Below are 23,264 nucleotides of genomic sequence, written 5' to 3' on the forward strand. Positions count from 1 at the left end.
ATTGCAGCATGAAGCTTTTTGTTGATTGTCACCATAGTTGAGATTCATATGCTGATTGTTGATGTCTGGATGATACAGTAGTTCAAAACTTTTGTAAAATCCCTCATAATAACTGATTGCCGAAACACTGCTGGATCACAGGCTGGAATATCACAGAGTTGGTAATGCAAAATGTATTAATGGCACAACACTCTATTGATCAGTTTTTAAGATGTGATAAAATCTGATTATTTCAATCAATAGTCAGCAAACATCACCTGGTCTCATTTTCTCCTCCTTTCTTTGCTGTGGCAAATATGTTTTATAAACACACCATTACAGCAGCCAAATAAGACATGCTAATCACCATAATGGTGACTTCAAATGAAACATTTTCAATAAACCGTCAACATTATCTAGATCTAAACCCCTGTTAATTCTCAATAAGAACTTTTGCTGTCTTATGACAAAAATAAAGTCAAACTGGTCTGTATTGAGTGAAGCTGGCAATGCTGTTTTTGGAGTTGTGTAATCAGATCTTGAGAGATTTAATGTGTTTTATTCGCAGTTGATTTGATCTAAGGCTGTGGCTGGAAGTCAGTATTCCTGTGTTTCTGCTCGTCTCTATTTCTGTTCCCTTCTTTCCTTCAGTGATTCTGCTTGTTAACAGGCACTTTTTAAAGCTGATATTACCTCATACAGATTTTGTGGCTCAGATAAGGTCCGGTTCTGGTTTATTTCTTTGCTCTTGGCTGACATGTGGCTTTGCTTTGGCCCGATGGGCTTTAGATCTGGCAAACAGGAGCGGAGCGCCGGATCATCATTTCACACCTGTCAGGTGTGGGCCGGGTCTGGGCCGACACAATGTTGCTATCTGCGTCATAAGCCGATGTTGAAACTATAGGTGCCAATGGTTTCTATCTACTTAGGCTTACGATGCTTTTGGGAAATGCAGCCCAAAATGAGAACCACACTCTTCTTCTTTGACTTGTCATAAAAATGACCTTCTAACCAGCTGCAACTTGTTAAAATCAAACAAAAACATGCTTGTCTTCATACTCAGATCACTGTTTTCATATAAAATCGTAAAAACCTCCAGCCTACATCAACGGTTTATTATTCAAAGGTGATTCTTATTATAGACTGTACAAAAATTACATCAGATTATTTTAGTTCATGCACTAAGTATGAAAGACTATGAAAGATCTTAAAAACGTATTACTGAAACTAGTTTAGTAGACAAATATAAATATATGGATGAAGATGTCCATTACTTGGTACCTGTACCATGTTTCTGCCACATAACAAAACGTACTATGACACTACCATGTTTTTTTTTTTGGATTACTGTGGTATTTTGGACATACATGCCAATGATATTATTTTTTTTTGTATACAGACTTCAGTGTCATGGTGTAGGCACAGTGTAAATTGTTATTGCTATCATGGCACATTGTTGGCACCATGGGAGTGAATGCTTACCATTTTCATGTGCCATGGTATTTACTATAGTCTATACTATGGTAATACTATGGTATTACCATGGTACTTTGTAAGGGTAAAATCTACTGTGATTGGTGGTGTGCAGCGCCATGTGGTTGTTTATGGGAGTGTGTAAGTGTGTGTGTGTGTAAGTAAGTGTGTGTGAGTGAGTGAGTGTGAGTGTGTGTGTAAATGGCTCCTCCTGCCACTGAAAATCGAAATCGGAGCTCTCGGACCGGAGCTCCTGGACAGTAAAGCCTTTTCTCCGGAGCCTAGACCAAGCAGATTCTCAGTGCAATGCACTTTAGACTTTTATTTACATTTCCCGAGCTCGGCACAGTGTAAGGATACAGAGGAAAGGGCTGCAACGGTGTGTGTTTTTACTAGAAACCCGTCAAATGAACTCCGTCAGAGCGACTAACCGCAGACCCCGGCGAGTGTCGAGGCCGCGCCCGGTACCGCCGGACAGAAACAACGCAGAAAGGGGTGAATATATCTATAACAAACACCAACCTGGGCTTGATTCACACCAGTCCCTCTTCTTTTAGACGGCTTGTGTAGATTCCAGCAGCATTCGCGTGGCGATGTTGTATTTTGAGGTTATTTGTTTTAATGTTCATTCGTCAGGAAACACCGAGGCTTCTGATCCCCCCGCAGGCCGCGCTTTGTTTAACGGGGCTTGATTTGCTCTCCTGTCTATTATAAACCCCATTTAACGTGTACATTTTGACAATGTACATTTCAGAATGAACTAGTCGTGATTTAAAATCTGGTATGAATCTAAATGGTGGCACTGACGATTATATATTTGTGAGAAAAGGCAGCGGTCAGTTGTTTAACAGCCCTGTGATGGTTAGCATCTGCTGTTAGCAGCATAACAGCTAAGCCAACAAAATAATGCACAAACCTGAGTAAATACCACTATCACACCATTATTTATTAGATTATAACGTAAACTCTTTAATTCGGGCATTTGCAGTGAATACAGCTAACATAACCAGAAGTACCATGGCAATACCATGTTTTTACCATGGTATTTTTGATGTACCTTGAAGTGCTATGTAAATAAATACCGTTGTACATGAATGTGTTTTCTTTCAGTACCGTAATATACTTCCATGCACCATGGTGTTTGTACTTGTACCATGGTAATTTCCTTTACAAAGATGTACTGTGGCAGTACCATGGTAGGCTTACAGTGTCAGTGATGGTATGTCAAATGATAATACCATGGTACTTGATATTTACTATGGTACTGAAATTTGTATAATATGGATTTCCAGGGTTGTACCATGGTACGTGTCCAAGAAACTTTTGAATTACCACAGTATGTCTAAAGCCGATGGTAATCTATGGGGCTTTTTGTAAGCAAGACATTTTTTGGATGTTCCATGGTTTTAGCGGGGTATTCTTTGAGTTTCATGTAAATATCATGGTATTTATTAAGTGTGTCATAAGTATATATATTATACCATCAAATCACAATGATTACATTACAGTACTCAATTTGTATATCAAAGTTCAACACTACTGTTTTGGTTTGGGTATTTACCAAGGTAATTTATTTTTGAACTAGTGTCACGGTTGTACCATGGTATTCTTTGAAGTATGTAAACTATGAGTACCATGTACAAAAAAGTACTGTGGCAGTACCATAGTATACACATGGTACTCCAAAGTACTTCCAAGTGCACCATAGTAAATGTCCAAAAACAGGGTATTACTTTTTTGCGAGGGCTCCCTGTTTACTTTTTTCCTTGGTTTAATTAGTCAGCTGTGCTGGATGTTGTAAACTTGATGCCCTCATTAACATGTTTATTGTTGTTTGGGGTTGATTGGCTTGTTGATGAGTTGTAATGACTAGTTCACAGTTTTGTTTGACCGGCATGGTTCTAGTGTTGACAGTTGGGTCATGAACCTTTTTGATAAACAGTGTTGTGTTGATCATGTGCGTTTCATATATGCACACATGTAGTCATTGATGGGTTATTTTATGGTTATGACAGATTAAGTGCCATGGTTGTTTGACCATCCATACTCTTATGACTCCTCTAGTCCTTTTGGTCACCCAGTCCAGCAGCTGTAATAGTTTGGTAATTTGCTATGCAAATCTAACAGCAGGAACACCTTGTTTGGGATTCAGGCAATCAAACCTGAGAGCTGTTTGTACTAACCACATCTTAACTTCTAATTAGAGTCATGGGACTCGAGTGAGACTGAAATTGAAGGATGGTTTCAGCACATAGAGCAGCTCTGGCTATGTAAATGAATGGCTGCTGTCAGCTTATGGGAATGTTCTGTAATCAAGGTTGTAAGACAGGTGTTGCATTGAACACATGCTTTAAACGGCCTCCTTCATGCAGTTGTTGAGGTGGACAGCTACATTTTTAAGATGAGAATGTCATATACAATACAGAACAGTTGTCCTATACGGTATTTTCCCATTTAGTCAAGTGTTCCCTCTGCATTGCCAGATTCTTCTTACAAAATATGCCAACTATTTGCAATCTAATTGTTATTGTGACTTTATATAAAATCTATAGGTAGGGTTGTCACAGTACCAAAATTTCAGTAGTCTGACCAATATCAGTAAAATTGTGTGGGTCTTGGTACCAATATCAGGACTTAGAACAAAAACAGTATACTTAATTTATTTTCTTCAGTTTTGTCTTGTCCAATCGTCGCAATTTCCGATTCAGTCGTGCATGTAAATACGGTTGTCAATCCAGGAGCTTTGCAGTGTACTTGGCATCATGAAAAACTAAACTGGTATTCAGATTGTGAATGGGTAATAAACAGAAAGCTAAAGCACTTTAAAATCATTAAGGCCGTCAATCTCTAAAGCGCAAGATCACTGAATTCTGCACACTCTCAAAAACTTCCATTATAATAAAAAAGCTGTCTTAATTTTACAATGAATCTCTTATTTACATTGTGTTTACACTTTGTTGGTTATAATGAAAGGATTTGTGAGTGTGTGGCTAATTGTTGATCAAAACAAACACCGCTGATACAGGCAAGCAGTTATGAACACTAATGGTGCGTTCACACCGGACGCGAATAGCGCGTCAGGCGCGAGTGATTTCAATGTTAAGTCAATGCAAAGACGCGTTACGCGCGTAAAAAATTCCGAATACGCCTCATTCGCGCGTCAAGTTCGCGCGAATTGAGCGTCTGGCGCGTTAAGCGCGAATGATTTAGTTAGTGCTATTTGTGCATTCACGCGTTTGACGCGAATTCGCGTCTGCCGCCCGAGTTGAAAAATCTGAACTTCTGCGTCAATTCGCGCCGCGTTAACCAATCAGGAGCCTAGCTGCTTGCTGCTGTCACGTGGTGAAGTATCTGGATGCTTCAATAAATTATTTTGTAATATATGACTGTGGTTCTAATGCACAACAAAGCAAATATTTTATCACATAAAACTTGATTTCAATATATGAGACATATTCATTTTGTATTGAATGCTATTTAGTCCATATCTAGATTATATGAAATATTATTATAATGTAAAGACAACCAACATATAAGTTCGTGTCTGGACAGTGATGTGTGAGAGAGAGAAAAAAATCACAGGACAGATTAATCACTTTTGGAGGCTGGCTTCGTTTATTATCAAAACAAAAATAAATGACAGATTAGGTGGATGCGGGCGAGGGTGAACCTCGCGCCGGGCTGTAGAGCGCGGGCTCGACAGGCATAGACCACTCGAGGCCGAGGGCTTATACGGCCTACGCTGTCCTCGTCAGCGTCCTCACCATTAGGTCCACCAAACCTAGCTCCTGGAGCAAATTGTGAAACTCCTGAAACCCTCCGGAGGTTCTGGTGGACCCGAGTACAGCGACGATGTCCCCTACGCAGCTGTTTCTGCTCTCCAGAGCATATACGAGCGGTGACTCTCTCGAATAATGCTAATGCTAATGCTCGATAAACATCTAAAAAGATGGCCGCTAACGGGTTTCGAAACTTCCGCCTCTGACCTGACGCGCGTAAATTTCGCTTCAAACTTTTGTTGTTACGCGCGTCAATTTCGGCATTGACACGCGAATTAACACAAAGTGGTCAAGCGTCAAACTAGACGCGGTAGACGCGAATTTGACGCGCTATTCGCGTCCGGTGTGAACGCACAATTATGATTATATACAACTCACTAAATTGCATGTTAAGTGTTTTCTTTATTGGAGGAAAGGGAAAAACTAAGCATGTTGCGTTCATATATTCTAGGCTAATCTGCTATGCATTATAAAGCCATATACAGAATTTGATTTTACATGGGGACTAGGGCTGTCACTTTGTGAAAAAATCCTGTTCGATTTTTGAGACACAAGTGGTCATTGAATTGATTGTAAAATCGATTTTCCATCTAAAGACTTTTCCATTTTCAACGCCAAATATAGGCAAATCCACGGACAACTAACAGGCATTAAGACGAACGTAAAGAGGGCGCTAGAGACGCGCACAAGTCAGTAATATTTCTGATGATTAATTGGCGTGAAGTTTCGTGCACAATGACAAACAGGAGTGCAAGATTCTCGAAAAACAATAAGCAGAGTGGACTGCCATGACATCAATGAAAAGCATTACTGCAGGCTTCCACATGGCTGTGTTTACGATTAGAAATGTCAAACAAATTTCGCCTACATAGGCGATTGTAGCCCGAATCTGTATCTGTATGCATGAGACGGTCTGAATACTGGCAGAATTCACATTTTTGTTGTAAAAAGAGACACATTATGCAGAAGTATAGTTTGCTGTTATGTGTGTTCGTCAGATCGCGCGCGTTCGTATCGTGACGAGCTGGACGCGCTCCGAGAGAAGGCCGTTAAAATCGATTCCCTATTTTCGTTTTCGAAACTTGTGTTGGTTGGTCCGATCGATTGTGCAATAGATTTTCGAACATAAGTGACATCCCTAATGGGGACGTGAAAGAGGAATCAGTTTCGGAGTTCGTGCGCTATCTGAAATGCGCCTCTCTCTGTGTGTGCGCGCCTCAGGTGTGTGTGGCTGTGCGCTCAGATAACAGTGCGCGAGTGTGGAATTAAACTCTCCTTTGCCTCTTCCAGTGCTGGAATGGTTTTAAAATCTATGAATGTGTAAACTAGCAAGACAAAACACGTACAAACGATAACCTTTTGCGGTTAAACTTGCAATTGACCCTTCGCAGGGAGTTTGATTGACAGGCGATCTGACCAATCATAATCCGCCATTTTTTTGTCCGACAAAGTAGTCAGGAGAGTTAGTAGATTAACATTGGAGGATTTGAACTTGAAAAACGGAGTGTACTGACGTCTTTCCGCAGTTGAAACAACATTTCTTATGTTCATTTGATGTTATAAATGAACTAAAAGGAAGAGATGATCGGTTCACCATAACAGCTTTAACTCTACAGTGATCTGTCAGACACATTAAAGAGCCACAAAACGCTATTTATAGTTTAAAATTCTTAAAAAAATTACCAAATTTGAAAGTTGAGACTTTGTTTAATCTCAAAAGTAACCTGGTCTGTCCTGTCTGTCAATGTCCTCTTTGCTCCGCAATGTATTTTTCACTGAGAACATGGTGTGTGTGAGAGCGGCGTGACTTGTCGGACATCGCAACAGTAACTAAAGGGGGCTGGGCTTTGCGAACGGTAAATTGATCACATGCGTGCCGAACCGTGGGGCCTGGTCCGTACGCATCACGGATCAACAACGATCCGTTTGACCCCTACAGTTAATTTTAACCATTAATATTATAGTAATGTACCAGCAGGGTTTCCAGTTTACAGCATTTTAGAGGGATTTTTTCCCTTGAGAAAATTTGCCTTGTACTTTATATATACACTACCGTTCAAAAGTTTGGGGTCAGTGAGAATTTTTTTTATTTTTTGGAGGAAAGAAATCAATACTTTTATTTATCAAGGACAGTAAAGACATTTATAATGTTACAAAAGATTCTATTTCAAACAAATGCTGTTCTTTTGAACCTCCTATTCATCAAAGAATCCAAAAAAAAAAAAAAAAAACTGTACAACTGACAGACCAACAACTGTTTCAACATTGATAATAATAATAAATGTTTCTTGAGCATCAAATCCTCATATTATACTGATTTGTGAAGGATCATTTGACACTGAAGACACTGACACTGGTGATGCTGAAAATTCAGCTTTGATCACAGGAATAAATTACACTTTACTATATATTCACACAGAAAACAGCTGATTTACACTGATTAAAAATACAACAAAAATCAGTTATAGTATTAAATATTATTCCAAATAAGCGCAGCCATGGTTAGCAGAAGAGAATTCTTTTAAAAGTATTTAAAATCGTACCGACCTCAAACTTTTGAACGGTAGTGTATATATCCAAAAGAATTAATATTGAATTGAACCGAAATCAGAATTGACAAATCTCAAGGTTGTGGATTGAAATCATATCAAATTGTAAAATTTGTGGCAATATCCAGCCATAATAATGCCACAAACCATATTTTTTATTAAAAAAGTTTTTCCAGACCTAGTTTGTCCTACGTCTTCCCATTTTTTTCCTCTGCATTAGCATAATCTCCTATAAAATGTGGCAACAGTTGGCATGATATAATGTAGCTTAGTCCTAATGTCCCATAATTCCCATATCTTACCACCATAATCCAAAACACTGAGATGATCAACAGAAGGCCTTCTCATAGCAGGTGCTTCCCCTTCCAGAATACTCACTGGAAAACTAAATTTACTGTCGTGGAAATACTCCAGGACGTATGCGTTTTGTCAGATGTGTTTATTGCATTGGTGCTGTGCTGCAGTTCGCCCCGGACACATCTTCGGGGTTTGTAAATAATAGGATTGATGCTACAGGAACTCTCACAAGACGTGTTAAGGTGAGTGTTAAGGTAGTTTTATTTGGTCGGCTCCACTGGGGCACTGCAAGGTAATGTTTGGAAATAAGCTGGAATGTACCTTTCTTACGAAAACTGGGTCAAACTGCAGAGCTTTCAAAACAGGACGGGCCAGATTGGACTGAGAGTTACGCGTTACTTAGAGGGTGTGTGTGTGTGGTGTTAAGTGACAGCAAGGTTTGGAAGTCGAGTTTATTAATTCTTGCTTAAATTGGGGGCATGAAGTTCACACTAGGGGCTTGGTAATTACCAGTTAGATCATCTTCTGTTTCCCTTTTGTGTTTATACTATTGTGCACTAGCAAGATCATGGGTTTGATTCCTAGGGAATGCATGAACTGATAAAATGTATAACTTCAATGCGCAATGTAAGTCTCTTTGGATAAAAGCATCTGCCAAATGCATAAATGTTCATCAATAATCTTAATTTCCACACAAACTTGTAGTAATAATTAGTTTGCTGATGAACTACTGCTGTAATGAACCAAGCTTCATTCAGTCAAGTCGCTTGAGCTGATAACATCTAAACCCCATTCTACATCTATCCATGCGTGTCCTGTAGGGGGTCATGTATGTCTTTGAAGCTTAGTGGCTGTAGTCTGAAAAGAATATTAATGAAAGGTGGGGCGATCCAGTGTTGTGATTCAGACATTGCAGATTGTTTAAACGCTATTCAGTGAAGCTTAACATGCTGTCAGGCGTACTCCCACCCAGTGTGAGACTTTCTCAAGAAATAGGACTTTGATAGAAGCTCTTTTAGTCAGTAGTTTAAGTGGGGTTTACTAGGTTTCTCTTTTCTTCCCTTCTGTTTTTGAATGAATGGGTTTAAATGATAAAATGTTGCTTAAACGGCTAAAAGCATCAAAAATATTTGAGTAAAATTCAAATTTGCATTCGAATTGGCCAAAATCTGACTAGCTTTGTGTGAGATTTTATGTTTATGTCTAGTCACATGACCTGTGCATTATTTTTTTCGCACCTTTTCAGCACTGATATGTGAAGTTGCTAAAAGTTAGGCCTACACTATGTAACTTTTGGCCTAGGGCTGGGATAAACGATTATTTTTTAAACGATTAATCTAGCGATTATTTTTTCGATGCATCGATTAATCTAACGATTCATTTTTTCGGTCCGATTCGATTTGATTATCGATTATCTCTCCGTTAATTGACTAATAGCACTTTATACATGTTGATTTACATATCTGAATGAAAAAAAAACATGAATTCCTTAACATTGCAATATATGTTTATTGCTCTTAAAATTCCAAAATAAAAGACTATATAAGTGCAAAGTAATGCATTCTTATTTTCATAACATTCTCATTTTCCACTAGATATGTTCCTCTATATCTCATCAGCAATTTCGATTTCGGCACGCTCTGCAGCAGCTGACCACTAAGAGCGAATGTACAGTGACGTGACATCACTGCCAGATTCAAACTGTGCTTTCGCTCTATGGCTGGCGCTGAGCCAAAGACGGACGCGCTCAGCGCTTGTCATCATAGGCTATATCACAACTGTTCAGTGTTTTTAACCACATAATGTTTATTTTAGGTTTCAGACATTTAAATACATTTAATTTATAGTAAAACAATACATTTATAGTTTCTCCCAGTTCACCGGCCACTTACTTTCATGTATTTCGGGAGAAACTGATGAATTCACGTGCTGTAATAAATCCAACAGACAGGAATCTCGGAACTGCGGCCCAAACAAAAACATGACGGCGACATCTCTCGCATGCTAGGCGTGCGTGCCGCCTTGCTCTTCTGAAAGTCTGAGGAGCCACTCGTGTTGCTATACTACTCTCCGGCGCCGCCGTCTATGTTTTGGGTCTGACGAATCGACGCGAATATTTTGCGTCGACGTATTTTTTGCGTCGACGCTATACTACTCTCCGGCGCCGCCGTCTATGTTTTGGGTCTGACGAATCGACGCGAATATTTTGCGTCGACGTATTTTTTGCGTCAACGTCATCGATGACGTCGACGTGTTGTCCCAGCCCTATTTTGGCCCCTACGTGGTTAAAAAAAAAAAAAAACTGCATGCATTTTACTGAAGAACATTGTTTTGGTTGTGCTTCGGCTCTGCGTGACTGGCGGATGAATATGGTTCTTACAAGATGTCGACCGATTCATCGGGTTTGCCGATATATCGGTACCGATAGTTGATTGGTGGATCCATCGTTATCGGCAAAAATCCATTCCGATAGTTTTTCCGGGTTGCGTCCGTTGCTGAATCGGCTGAGAAGAGTAGCTATGGTGTCATTACACAGTATCAGAGCGCTGAGAAGAGACTGCTGGCATTATACACAGCCAGAGCGCCCTCTAGAGGACAAATAAGAACTATCACCGCGTGTTGCTTATTGTAACATGTGAGCCTGCGCGCAGCACGGAGAGCGCTGACACTTCAGATGCGCATTTAAAACACTGACAGCGAAGCGGTTTGAATACAGAACACTACAGTCCACGTTGCCATTTCATTATAAAGTAATTAATTTGTTGAGTAGATGCTGCTTTAGCAAAGAAAGAAAAGCAGTATGTTTGCCGTCGAGGCTGTTAGTACCTCAAGCGGTTAAAACAATGTGACAAAAACACACGCAAACCTGACCCAAATGTTTAATGTCGCAATTGTTACCATTTATTTATTTACATTATGCTTTTATGCATTCATTAGTCGGCGAAGTGACGTGATTGCTTTCTCAACATTGATATCTTCATGCAGCCGACAGAAACAAACAAATCAGAAACGCATTAGATTCAATTATTTTTTTAGGACTGCAATACATATTGTTATTTTGATTAGATAATCAAGTGTTCTAATATAGAAGCAAATAAAGTGAGAGACTATACATTTATGCAATTTGAATGCTCTGGACTTTGCAGATATTTTAAGATGGCCATCTTTAAGCATAGCAGACTCTTTGGATTGATATGAAATAGTAACACTTGTTTACAATAAGATTACATTTTTAGCAATAACTAAGGGTAATACATGTTGTAGTATTGTCCATTGTTAGTTTGTTAATGTCAACAATTACTAATACATTTTAAATTGAGTTTTAATTTTTATTTTATCTGTTAACCTTAATGTACTATGAATGAACTAACATGAATGATTAAGGTACAATTGTCTTGCTCAAAAATAATACATGCTGTAAAAAATGTTTTATAATGCATATAGTTCATGAAAGCTAGCTAATACATCCTTGTTAACAAATGTGGCTTGCAAAGTGTTACCTATGAAATGTACCTATGTTTCTAGGTTATAGCTAAAGAAACCTGTAATATTTTCATGTTTAGAACTTCTCATTTTAATATATTCATATTTATATATTTTTTTAATATTTATTCACATTTCAGTTCAGCACTGTTTTACTTTTACTTATTTTTTTTAATCCAGTATCCATTATAAAAATATCGGTCTATTAATCGGTTATCGGCACGTACGGTCAAACCTAAGTATCGGTAAATCCACTATCGGTCGACCTCTAATTCTTATAACTAAAGAGAGAGAGAGATTATCCTACTGCTCATAAAACATTCACTGCTATATAAGATAAGAGATATAACCAGATTAGATGGAAAGGATTAAGCTTGACTATCTGAAGACGTTACTGTAGCTTTACCCATTAATATACACGGTACTTCCTTTAAAATAAATTCCCCCTCATCACTACAACAACCATAATGAAATGACCCTTCACAATAGCCAATTTATCTGTTCAATAAAAAACCTTACTCACCCGTTGATTAATAAAAATGGCATTTCCGTGTCGCCTTTACATCATTTCAAGACCCTCAGGTCTTGCCGTCTCAGAAAAGCAATGTTGATTCTTGTTTTATTACGGGATCTGTCGCATTCTTCTCTTTTTCCACACACACACACACACACACACACACACACACACACACACACACACACACACACACACACACACACACACACTCACACTCACACTCACACTCACACTCACACTCACACTCACACTCACACACACTCACACGCACGCGCGCACACACACACACACACACACTCACACTCACACTCACTCACACACACTCACACACACACACACACACACGTGTATATGCATACATAATATAATATAAATATAATAATATATACACACACATATTATATAAACAATTATTTTTCGCAAGCAGACTCTCCTCTGTTCTGCGTTTTTTAAATGTATATATGCATACATGCATATGCATGTATACACACAAATATTATATAAACAAAAACGTTTATGTTAGATGCGATTACCGGTAATTGATTTGACAGCACTATTTTCAACATTAAAAGTTACATAGTGTAACAGGGCTCCAGACTTACTTTTTTTACTAGGAGCGCTGTTGCCCCTGACTGAAAATTTTAGGAGCACAAGCAGAAAATTTAGGGGCACACCTTAAATCAGCTTGCAATGCAATTATTCAAATTTCCCCCAAAATAACTGTAATACTGACAAATTATTTAATAATAAAGAGACTTAACGTACAGATATTACGATATGCAGTTTTATTTTAAGTTCACAGGGCTCCAGACTCAAATTTGAGGGCAGCATCACCTCAAATGAGAACTCACACTGAGTTCTACAAAAAGAAAAAATTCTGGTAGCACTGGGGCTGACAATAAATCACTAAGCTTAATTTAGGGTTTAGATGAAATTAACTTTTGTTATTATTATCATTCATAATGTCCTAATATTAATTAAAAAACAAAAGGAGTGAAAAAAGTATATAAAGGAGTGAACATACCCAATAAACATCCTACTGTTTACAATGGTATTTTTTTTAAATAAGTATTTAAATAAGAGTTATCCAACATCTTAAAATGTTTAGTTTTAGGACAATCTTTGAAGGATGAACAAAAAATGTGTTGGTCATCACATAAAAAAAAAAAAAAAAAAAAAAAAGCATTTATATATGATATAGTTTTGAAGTGCTAGAAAAGATATGTAGGCTGCGTTTGACTATTTCTGTCACATTATCATATTTATGGTTAGAGTTACTTACTACATTATCCTTAATCCATGGTAAATGTTGCTGATTTGTGGACTGAAAGCCTTCTATAAGTGTTTCTCCTGGTTTCCACGTCAGCGCTGTTTGATCTGATATCTATGGTTTATAACAGAACTCTGCACCGAATCGGACTGTTTCTCACTGGATCTCGTAGCGATGATGTTATTAATTCTGAGGCGAATTCAATGGATTTCTTCACTGGATCTCCTAGTAACAGTGTCGCGTGAGCGAGATCGGCCCGCGACTGGCAAGTTCGGGTCTTTATTTTATTGTCAATGGTTCGCGGCGCTGCTCCATTGATATACATAAGAAAGGCTATGCGCTGCTCTGTCTATTATTGGTCCGGAATAATTAACGGTCCGTGAAGCATAAATGAGTAGCGTATTTTCGTTCCATTTTCATTTTGTTTGCAGTCGCTGCTTGCTTGGTAATGAGTCGATAGATCGCTCATTGCTCAGACGCACAGCAGCTTGTGATATTTGTCTCCGTCTCCTTCCCACAGACACGCGCGCTCTCTATTCTTGTCACACTCACTCATTTCGGATTCATTGACGCGCCCCTTCCATGCTTAACCATGCGCTTAACGTGAGGCAAATTTACTGGTCGCACATGTGCGACTGGATGTAAAATTCAGTCGCACACTCTCAAATTTTAGTCGCAAAATGCGACCATTTGGTCGCAGTCTGGAGCCCTGGTGTACCTTTAATAAATGTTGTGGGAAATCTGAATAATTTCTTTAGCCCTTTTGCATAAAAACTCTTACATGTGCATTATTACATTCACTATAATTCAATGTAGTCTCTTAATTAATTTGAGGTCTTCAAATGACATGGTAATGATAAATAAATGATAAAAAGGCTGTTTTAAATACTTCTTAGATGCTGTGTTGGCATGCTGCAGGACACTGCTCAATATGAGTTGCCTAATATCAGACGTTTCTTTCAATTTCCACAATTAAAAATAAAAATAAAAATGCTGGATCACCTGAGTGTGGATAATCTTTGTTTGGAGACAACATGCTGTCTGTTGTGTTGAACTAGTTGGTGGGACACCGTGTTTGTAGTGGTTACTGGACTAGTAGCCCTGGAGAGCCCCCGGTGCAACCAGAGCAACAGCGCTGCGTTTGCAGGATTCTCACTCACGGATGATCCTCCGTGCAGAATGGCATTCAACTCACCTGAAGGTAAACTAGACTTCCTACAGATTATAATGCTTTATTAATAACACCCTCCCTCACAACATGCTTAGTAGTATAATAAAGAGCGTGTCGTGTTACAGCTGAGCATGTGTTTGGCGGCAGTCTTGTGGTAATATTGATGCTAATTTGAAATGTGGCGTTTGGATGACTATGACTTTCACCATGATGTATTTAAATCAGCAGTTTCAATCACTTGAGATGTTAGTGGTGGATATTAGTATCGCTTTAAGTGTCCATTCATGCTCTACTACCTGAACCTGGGCTTTCAATGCATATTATTTGTACGGATACTGCCAGAGCTCTCTTGATTGGCTCTTGGGTTGTTAAGTGTCTGTCGTGTTTACCACACTGCACGTATGTTAGCTACAGATTTGATATATCAGACTGTCTTGTGTTATTGATGAGAATGATGCTAAATTTGAGTGAATCGCTTTGTACTTCAATCCTTAACCTTTGTCCCGACTCCCGACGCTCATCTCAGTGTATTGAGTTTCAAATGTGGCTGGCTGTTGGATTTGTTTGCTAATAGCTGATAGTTAAAGAGCATGTTTATTGTCTAAATGCACTTAGAGCTGAAAACTGAACTTGGCAATCGACAGTGCAAATTTAGAAATGCATTATGTGGTGATGTGATGCAAATCTGTGCTAACAGACTTTGCCACTGAGGTTGTTATAGGTTTTGGGTGGTAATTCACTGTGTTACTATTCGCTTAGAAATCATCATGAACAAAACGTCTCTTAAATGCAGGGCCTGACTTTTGAATCCTGGTATAAAATCGTGCATGCATGAGGCACTTGCCACACTTTCATTGAAATAAATGTTTCTTCTTATCAGTTATGTTCATTAGGATTTTATGTTACATCTCATGTTGTTAAATTAATGTGTATTGCATTATAGTAGTGTTGAGTATGTTACCGTGATGGTGTTTGACACCGCACACCTTTTATATTAGTATTTACCTCCGCTTCAGGAAAAAATACTTTATGAACTTTGATTCATGAACTTCACCTGTGCTTTTAAGGTGATTGTCAGTATTAAATGGGTAAAACAGATTCTTTTGTAAGTTGGTATATTAACATGATTTCAGTGAATGAAATCTGCATTTGTTTTTACTATAAATTAAAGTCCCTATGAAATCAAACTGAAAGTTTTTTAGTATGAGGTTTAAGCCTTACTGTTATCTATATGCCTAGTGTGCTCCAAAACAATGGCAAAATTCACATTTAGAAGATATAAGCATTCAAAACTTAGTCTCTCACTTCCGACAGTATGAATAAATAATTTTGATGACATCACTCTGCACTTCAGATTTTCTGTCCAATCAAATGCTCTCTAGAATCTGAAGCTCCGCCCCTACACTATAATAGACGCTGAAGCTGCAGTTGAAATCAGTCACTTGTTCACACATTTACTATTTTTTACATGGTGAACGGCACATAGTGCACTTTATAGGGGATAGGGAACGATTCAGACAGTGTAAATATGCTTTCCACTGCAAATGAAGTTTGGTTTCACGTCAGTGTCACGTGAACCGCCGCAGCTCCGGTCCAGAGACACGACACACAGAGCGGATCATATGATCGAGTCGCTCAGACCAGAAAACATATCGGACCTGTTTGATATTCTGCACTGAATGCTGTATGTTAAAGCGATATGTGGGAGATCAGGAGGAGAAACGGTTAGAGATTAGGAGGAAACTGAGGCTTTACCGAGTTCAATGGCTCTGGCGGAGCTGTGATATAAACTAAACGGTATTGGCTATTTAAAAAAGGGGAGGAGCTGCTCGATATGCCCCGCCCTGTCTTCCTGTTTCAGTGGAAATTACATTAACACATTAAATCATGCTGAGCGTTTCAAGGCACTTCAGTGGGACTTTAAAATGTTGCTTGAGTTCTGGTAACTGTAGCTGCTGTATTATACTGTAGATGTCAGTTTTTTTACAGGTTCAGCCAATAACTAAGAATAGAAGATTAGATTTTTCTGTGAAAAGATGTGATTTTATGACCCATATACAGCTCTTTTGTTGTAGCACACTGGTAACTCGTAAACACAACTGATTACTGTTACTGAAAACATGTGCCAATTAGATTGTCCAAGGTTAATTTTTGTGTTCAATATTAATATGATAGTCTGTCAACAGATATTTAATTTAATCATGAGTCTTCTGCTTTGGCAGCTCTATTTTTTCATGTTTTTCCAGAGTTGAGGTTTTTGGTTTCTGAGCTGTCTGTTGTCTAAATGATTCGAGGAAGCTCTTTTAAATGCCATAGAGGACATGATGTGGTCTAGACTAGAGAGTCTTATTTGCTGCATGACAGTGTGATTGATGGGTTTGAAATCCCTTGTTAGGCCCCGTTCACACCGCAAGTCCTAATGCTCAATTCTGATTTTTTGCTCAGATCCGATTTTTTGATTGGCTGTTCACATTACCTTTTAAAATGTGACCTATATCTGATTGCAATGTGAACTGTTTGAGGTTTCAAACTAACCGGCATGCGCAAAAGAACAATAACAATGACATCAGACGCACCACACGGTTGCACTAAAGTTCGGGAGGTTATGGAGGAAGTAAGCATATTCGCATTTATTTCATAATGTTTGTGTAATGGAAACTTTTGCGGGTTTATAGTTGCAAATTCACTACAGAGATCTGTGTGGATGCGTAGACGAAGCCAGGAGTGGTGGGAATATGACGTGAATAGTTTCACTGAGACGCTGTTCTCCTGTGTCCCCGTTCTTCCATTTCGTGAGCAATTTTTTCAAAAACGGAGCGGTTACGGTAGGTCCTTCTAGCTTGAATTGAAGTATCTCCCCATATACTACTTAGATCTAACACCTCACTCTCATTGACTCGATTCATCGCTGTTCTCCATATCTAGTCAAGTTTTAATGTTAGGCTACTGTCTGTGTCTGTTGTGTCTAGGGCTTCGCCGGCGCATAATTGTGACAAATGTCGACGTAGATTTACGTAAAAGTCGCATCAAATCCGCCTTGATTGTTCACACTGCGGCCGCATTGAAAAAAATCAGATCTGGGTCTGATTCAGGACCACATATGTATGTGGTCTAAATCTGATTTGAAAAAATCAGATCTGGGCTAGATTTGAGTGTTCACATTACCTCTGAAGAAATCTGACCTGGTCACTTGACCCCAAAAAAAATCAGATTTGGGCCACTTTTGCCTGCAGTGTGAACTTAGTCCTATCATCCGTTTGATTCAATTACTGTAAAATGTTTTGCTTTCAATTTCTTCACAACAGCAGTTGGTTTCACTTTCAGTTCGGAGAAACCTCATTTTGTGAGATTAAAGACGTGCAGAAAGTGTGAAGACCGTCCAAAATGCTTCAGCAGTCCAACATGCACTCAAGTCTTCATCCACTTTGCTCACAAAGTTTATTATTGGGGTTTAAAGACAACATGATATAAAAATGAACCCTGTCTTTGATTGTTCCCAGTTCTTATTGTGCTCCACTGATCAGTAAACATCTTTCATTTCAACATTATAAAACAACAGCCGAGCGGTTGGGGAAGAAATAACTTAACTAATACTTGATGGTTTTATTCATTTGTGGCATTCCTCAATCCTCAGTCTGTATTTTTTGTAATGACTGCTAAACTGTATAATCGACAATACAAGTTTCATGTCTCTTGTTCTCTTTTGATGGAACAAAATTAAGTTCCAATCAGTATTTTGTATCTATCTATTGCAATCTCTTGTTGCAGTTGTTTTGCAGTTTCATTTGACTTTACTCTATCAAAAGATACTCGTTTTTGTATAGCGAACAAATGAAGAATTCATTCGCTGTCCTGTATGTGACCTGGTTACCATAGCAATGACCATTGAGAATATTACTGCAATATTGCGCAGTTGCGAGTGAGAGTATTGTCAGACGTGCCCTTTAGAGATCCCATCAATTATGAAGCTTTTTCTACTGAGAATTTGGACAATTAAAGGACTAGTTCACCCAAAAATGACTTTCGTGCTTGTGGGTGGAACAGAAAGACATGTTTATTAAGCCCTATTCAGACTGGACTAGTTTAACATGGAGAGGTGGGGTAAAGTAATTAGTACCAGAGCTTCTCAGTGATTTTTAGTCCTGTCCAAATGTGCCATCTCAGTAATCATTACAGACAATTGCTGCGTCCCAATTCGCCTACTTATACTACGCCCTAAAAGTATGTACTCTTTTTGTGAAGAAAAAGTACATACTTTTGAGTGTGTAGGAAAAGAATAGGCAAGCTTTGGGACATACTACTTCGTCATCTTTAACGGACAGATCTGTCGCGTGCATCCTATCACCGTAAACTGCCCTGTCAATCATCTCGTCACAGTTAAAATCCTCCATTCAATCTAAGTTAACTTCTTACCATTTCGGAGAGAATTGTTGTCGCACGTTCATCTGCCAGTCGTGGGTCTTTCATGCCGAGACTCTCCTCATGTGTTTGGAATTTGAATATAATAATGCATTTAAAAGTGAATGGCTAAACGTATCTTTGCAAAAGTTCACAATGCTGCAGATGCAATATAATGTGGACAACATTGAATAAATGCATTTTCGTCAGGTTAGATACTACTGATAATTAATCACTCAAACCCCTTTGTCTAAACCTCTCTACATAACCGTCGGACTCGCGCGTCCTCCATGTCTGTAGTTTTTGAACACTTTTCACTCGTGTTTGTAGTTCTAACCGAATCCTCGTCCAACGCGCGATGGGTTATGGGCAATATCAGCCGTTAGAGTGCGCAACGATCTGGACTTCGGATTCTGAGCGGATATAGTGGACCATCCGGGTCTCTTTGGGACACTCATTTCAACATACTATGATTTGGGACGTACTAATTCTATTTTCGAATACTGTATTTAGGACGGATAGTATGCGAATTGGGACGCAGCAAATGTCTTGGACTTTTAGCTTCTGTAAAAAAGGTCCGGAAAAATTACCTCAGGTAATGCTAATCCCGTGAGAATAGATAAGTACGTTAATATTCCGTCATTTCCTGTTTAAAAGTAGTTTTCCGTGGGTTTTCAAGTATGATGGCGCTTAAAAAAAACGTTCAGTTCAAGTTCTAGACGCTGGGACAATTCTGTGGCGACACTCAAGTGTTTTCCACATACCCTTCAGATCAAAAAGAAGGCCGAAAGCACTTGTCAGAGTCATGAAACTTCTTTTAGCTTTAGGGAAGTGCCTATTACTAACAGTCAGAATTCAGTAAATTTATTTAATAAATAGTTTGATCAGACCTAACTGTTATATATAGGTTACATATATAGATTATATGTGATTGCACACGTGTTATCAGGAAGCAATGTAATGCACACATGACGACGAGTTACTCCTCCCACTTCTGCTAGCTTTACTTACTTAGTAAGGGTGCTCCGATTGATCGGTCGCCGATCATAATCGGCCGATAATTGCTTTGGGATGTGTGATCGGCGGTCTCTATAAAGGCCGATCCAGAAAAGCCGATCAGATGACGCAAAACTCGCGAGACAATTTTTTTACGCCCTGGTAAAAATGGCTTCACCAGTCTGGCAGTTCTACAACAGGGCTGTCAAGTGTCAAGCATTGAGCGTGACAGTCAATCATTTCGGTCTTTTGTCACGCTCTCCCGCCACACATTGTATTTCTCACGCTGAAAAACTATTTGTAATATATTTAATATGCCGCGCCGCTCTCACTGTGGAACTGGCATGCATCAAGCGCGTTTCCTCTGGTGTTGTTCGTCGAGCTACACAATAGCCAATCAGAAAATAGCACTATTGTATCTGGGTAAGATTTAACGCAACAACCAATGACAAAAATGTATCCAAATCCCCGTGCGTCCGTCAAATCACTCGTACATATTTTCTCTCATCAAAACTGAATATGTTCATCAGCGGTTACAGTTATATCAAGCAAGGATACGTTTGTTTTATTTTGTGATTACACCGGAATGAATAGAGTCCGCAACGGCGATAGATTGAAGCGCGCGTCCGAGTGAAGCCTGCGCGAGGAGCACTGTATTCATGACACTGATCGCCGCGGCAACGAGCGCGCAGCTTGAGTTCAAAAACACATTTTAGCGCGAGATTTCTTATTTAATAGCGAACTAAATGAATGATCTGCTAGTTAACTGAAGATGTTTTATTTATTTATATTAGGTACATGGTGGGACAGACTTCACTGGATCTAAAAAAATCAACCATAGATGTGACCGGTAGTGGTGGCTTCCTTAATCTGTTTAAAATAATTTTGCAAGGGTTCTTCACACACACACACACACACACACACACACACACACACACACACACACACACACACACACACACACACACACACACACACACAAAAGGTTTCTCTACCTCTCTCTTCCTCTCTAAATGCCCACAAAATCTGACGAAGCATCCCAGAAAAAAGCAAAGTTATAGATACAGATATGAAAGTTGTTAGTTTTTTGTTGCTGTCACTACCTGTGGTCCTTTAAGTGTATTACAAAACTGATGGCTGACTGACTCAAAACATTATTTTGGCTATAGCCTTTTTTGTTGCTGTTTTTAGTTTAAAGTAGTCTAAAGCTAAATTTAAAGACTCAGATGTTCTGTCTTTTATTAATTTTATTTTATATTCTACAGGAAAGTTGTATGTCAAGCCCTAAGCTGCTCCCAATAACCAAGCTGCTATGTTAATACATGTTGCTTGCAAATAAATACACAGGTGTCAATTCATTATGCATTGTCTTCTCTTAAATGTAATACTTAATGTACACTGTTGTTAAATATAGTTTAATAAGTAATGCTACATGATAAAAAGAAGTCTTCAAATAGACCCTGTTATCGGTATCGGGTGATACAGCTTCCAGTAATCGGCGATCAGTGATCGGCCCCAAAAATCCTGATCGGAGCACCCCTGTTACTTAGAGGTTTCTTATCCCGTGCAAATTGGCCATTAATATTACAGACGTCATGTGGTAAATTACATTACTCCATCTACTCTTGTAAAACTAATCCTGTTCAAATAGGGTATTTTAGACTATTCATGTTTTTTTTTTTTTTTTTACCTCATACAGTGAAAGTATATATTTTTTGTTTACAAGCAAATTCTCCTATTCCCATACCGGTTGTCGCATATTCTTAAAAAAAATTAAAGCAAATTTATTTGTTGTTTATTTGCTCTATAACAGGCCAAACTGGCCTTTAACTTTAAATGGCTACAGATATTTTTTTGTTTGAGGAAACCACTTTGAGGAAACAAAGATGCTTCACACATGCAGCATTTTTTTTATTTAAATTTGATTGTATCATTTCAAGATTTAATGCAAAAATAGAATGGTCTGACTTTTATTTTATTATTTTTTTTAGCTTTTTTTTTACATGAACATCAGTCAGAAATTAAGTGTTAACCTGACTTTTACTTCGTGAAATGATGTCACATAAGACACCTGCACAGAACAAAAACAGCAGACGGACTGAATGAAAACGCAAATTCACTCTCTAAAGGTGATGTTTTTTGGGCAATGTTGATGGGCTAATGTTGCCGTCACCGGGCAACCAGATGAGACACAGGGCCCACGACCGATCTAAATAATCCAGATAGAAATGTATCGCCCATTTTCAATGGGAAAGTCCACAAGCAACAATCACTCGGCAAGATTTTGCAAAAAGTTGCCCTGTGTATCATCGCCTTGACAGTAGGTGGCGCTTATGGAACAGCAGCAATATAGCGTTTCCTTGGTTACCTCTGTACACAAAGCAACACTACATATAGAAACACTGCTGTATACGGAGGTAAGAGGAATTTAAATGCTATAAACTGTTCTGAAGACAGTTCCCTTTATAGATAAATTCATAACCCCCAGCCCCATTTCAATATTTATATTCTTTATATTCTTATATTCTGTGTCTGATAGGCTTCAGTATTTGCTCTGCTGGCGCGTCGTTGTTCTCTTCGCATCCGTCTTTCACTGTGTCCCGTCTCTGGCCTGTGTTAACAGACTGATATTCCCACACAAATTATATTTTGGGAAATGATTGCAAAGCAGCTTGTGTGCAAGTCCGGATTTGGTCCTCTTTGCATTTTTCCTTCTAACCAAGAAGATGGCATAAGATGCTGTTTAAATGTGAAGTACGTCTTCACATTTCTTTGAGTCGGTCAGACTTTAAAAACATTGAGATCACCATATTTATTTTAGTAACTTGGCTAATACCGCTGTGTGATGATGATGTCTACTGTTGCCGATTTCTGAAAAAGAAAACGTGGCTTTTATGTTCTATTAGCATTCTGTGACATGAATCTGACGTTTCTATATTTGAAGAGGTGGCGTTCGAGCCGCTGGAGTCTGGTGAGGAGATACGGTGTGTGTTTGGACGGCTCTTGTCTCTGGTTTCATGTCATCAAAGGGATGCCACACGGCTAACTCCCCCCGGACGGGTGTCATTGCCGGCCCGTTCAGCCTCTGTCTCTCGTGACCCGCGTGCGGCGTCACCTGCTCCGCTTGCTACAGCTGCCGAGGAGATCAGCCTTGTGTTTTTCCTTGTGCCGGGTCACGGCCTCTCCGCTGCTTTCCTTCACAACTGTTTTGGCACAGTCTTACAAGCGTGTCGTACAGTGCCTTGATATTATAATAATAATAACATATGTTTAATTTATATAGCGCCTTTCCCAAGCTCAAGGACGCTTCACATTAACAGTAAAGAACAAACAATCAGTTCATACATAGATG

The 23,264-nt window shown here is 38.9% G+C and overlaps 1 protein-coding gene across 2 annotated transcripts in view; it reads left to right on the forward strand.

Annotated features, from left to right (window-relative positions):
* Positions 1-1,628: 1,628 nt before the first annotated feature.
* Positions 1,629-23,264, forward strand: part of fbxo11a (F-box protein 11a) — a 54,232-nt gene continuing 32,596 nt past the window's right edge. Inside the window, exons 1-2 of one of the 2 annotated variants that reach the window (XM_056232653.1) lie at positions 1,629-1,947; positions 14,406-14,548. In XM_056232653.1, the coding sequence (XP_056088628.1) occupies positions 14,527-14,548 (22 nt within the window). In that variant the 5' untranslated portion in view covers positions 1,629-1,947; positions 14,406-14,526. The remainder of the gene's footprint in view (positions 1,948-14,405; positions 14,549-23,264) is intronic. The other variant, XM_056232652.1, reaches the window with a different exon arrangement.

The sequence above is a fragment of the Rhinichthys klamathensis genome, unplaced genomic scaffold (assembly GCF_029890125.1).
Source record: "Rhinichthys klamathensis goyatoka isolate OS25496 unplaced genomic scaffold, OSU_Roscu_1.1 h1tg000352l_1, whole genome shotgun sequence".
In the NCBI taxonomy this organism is placed as follows: domain Eukaryota; kingdom Metazoa; phylum Chordata; class Actinopteri; order Cypriniformes; family Leuciscidae; genus Rhinichthys; species Rhinichthys klamathensis.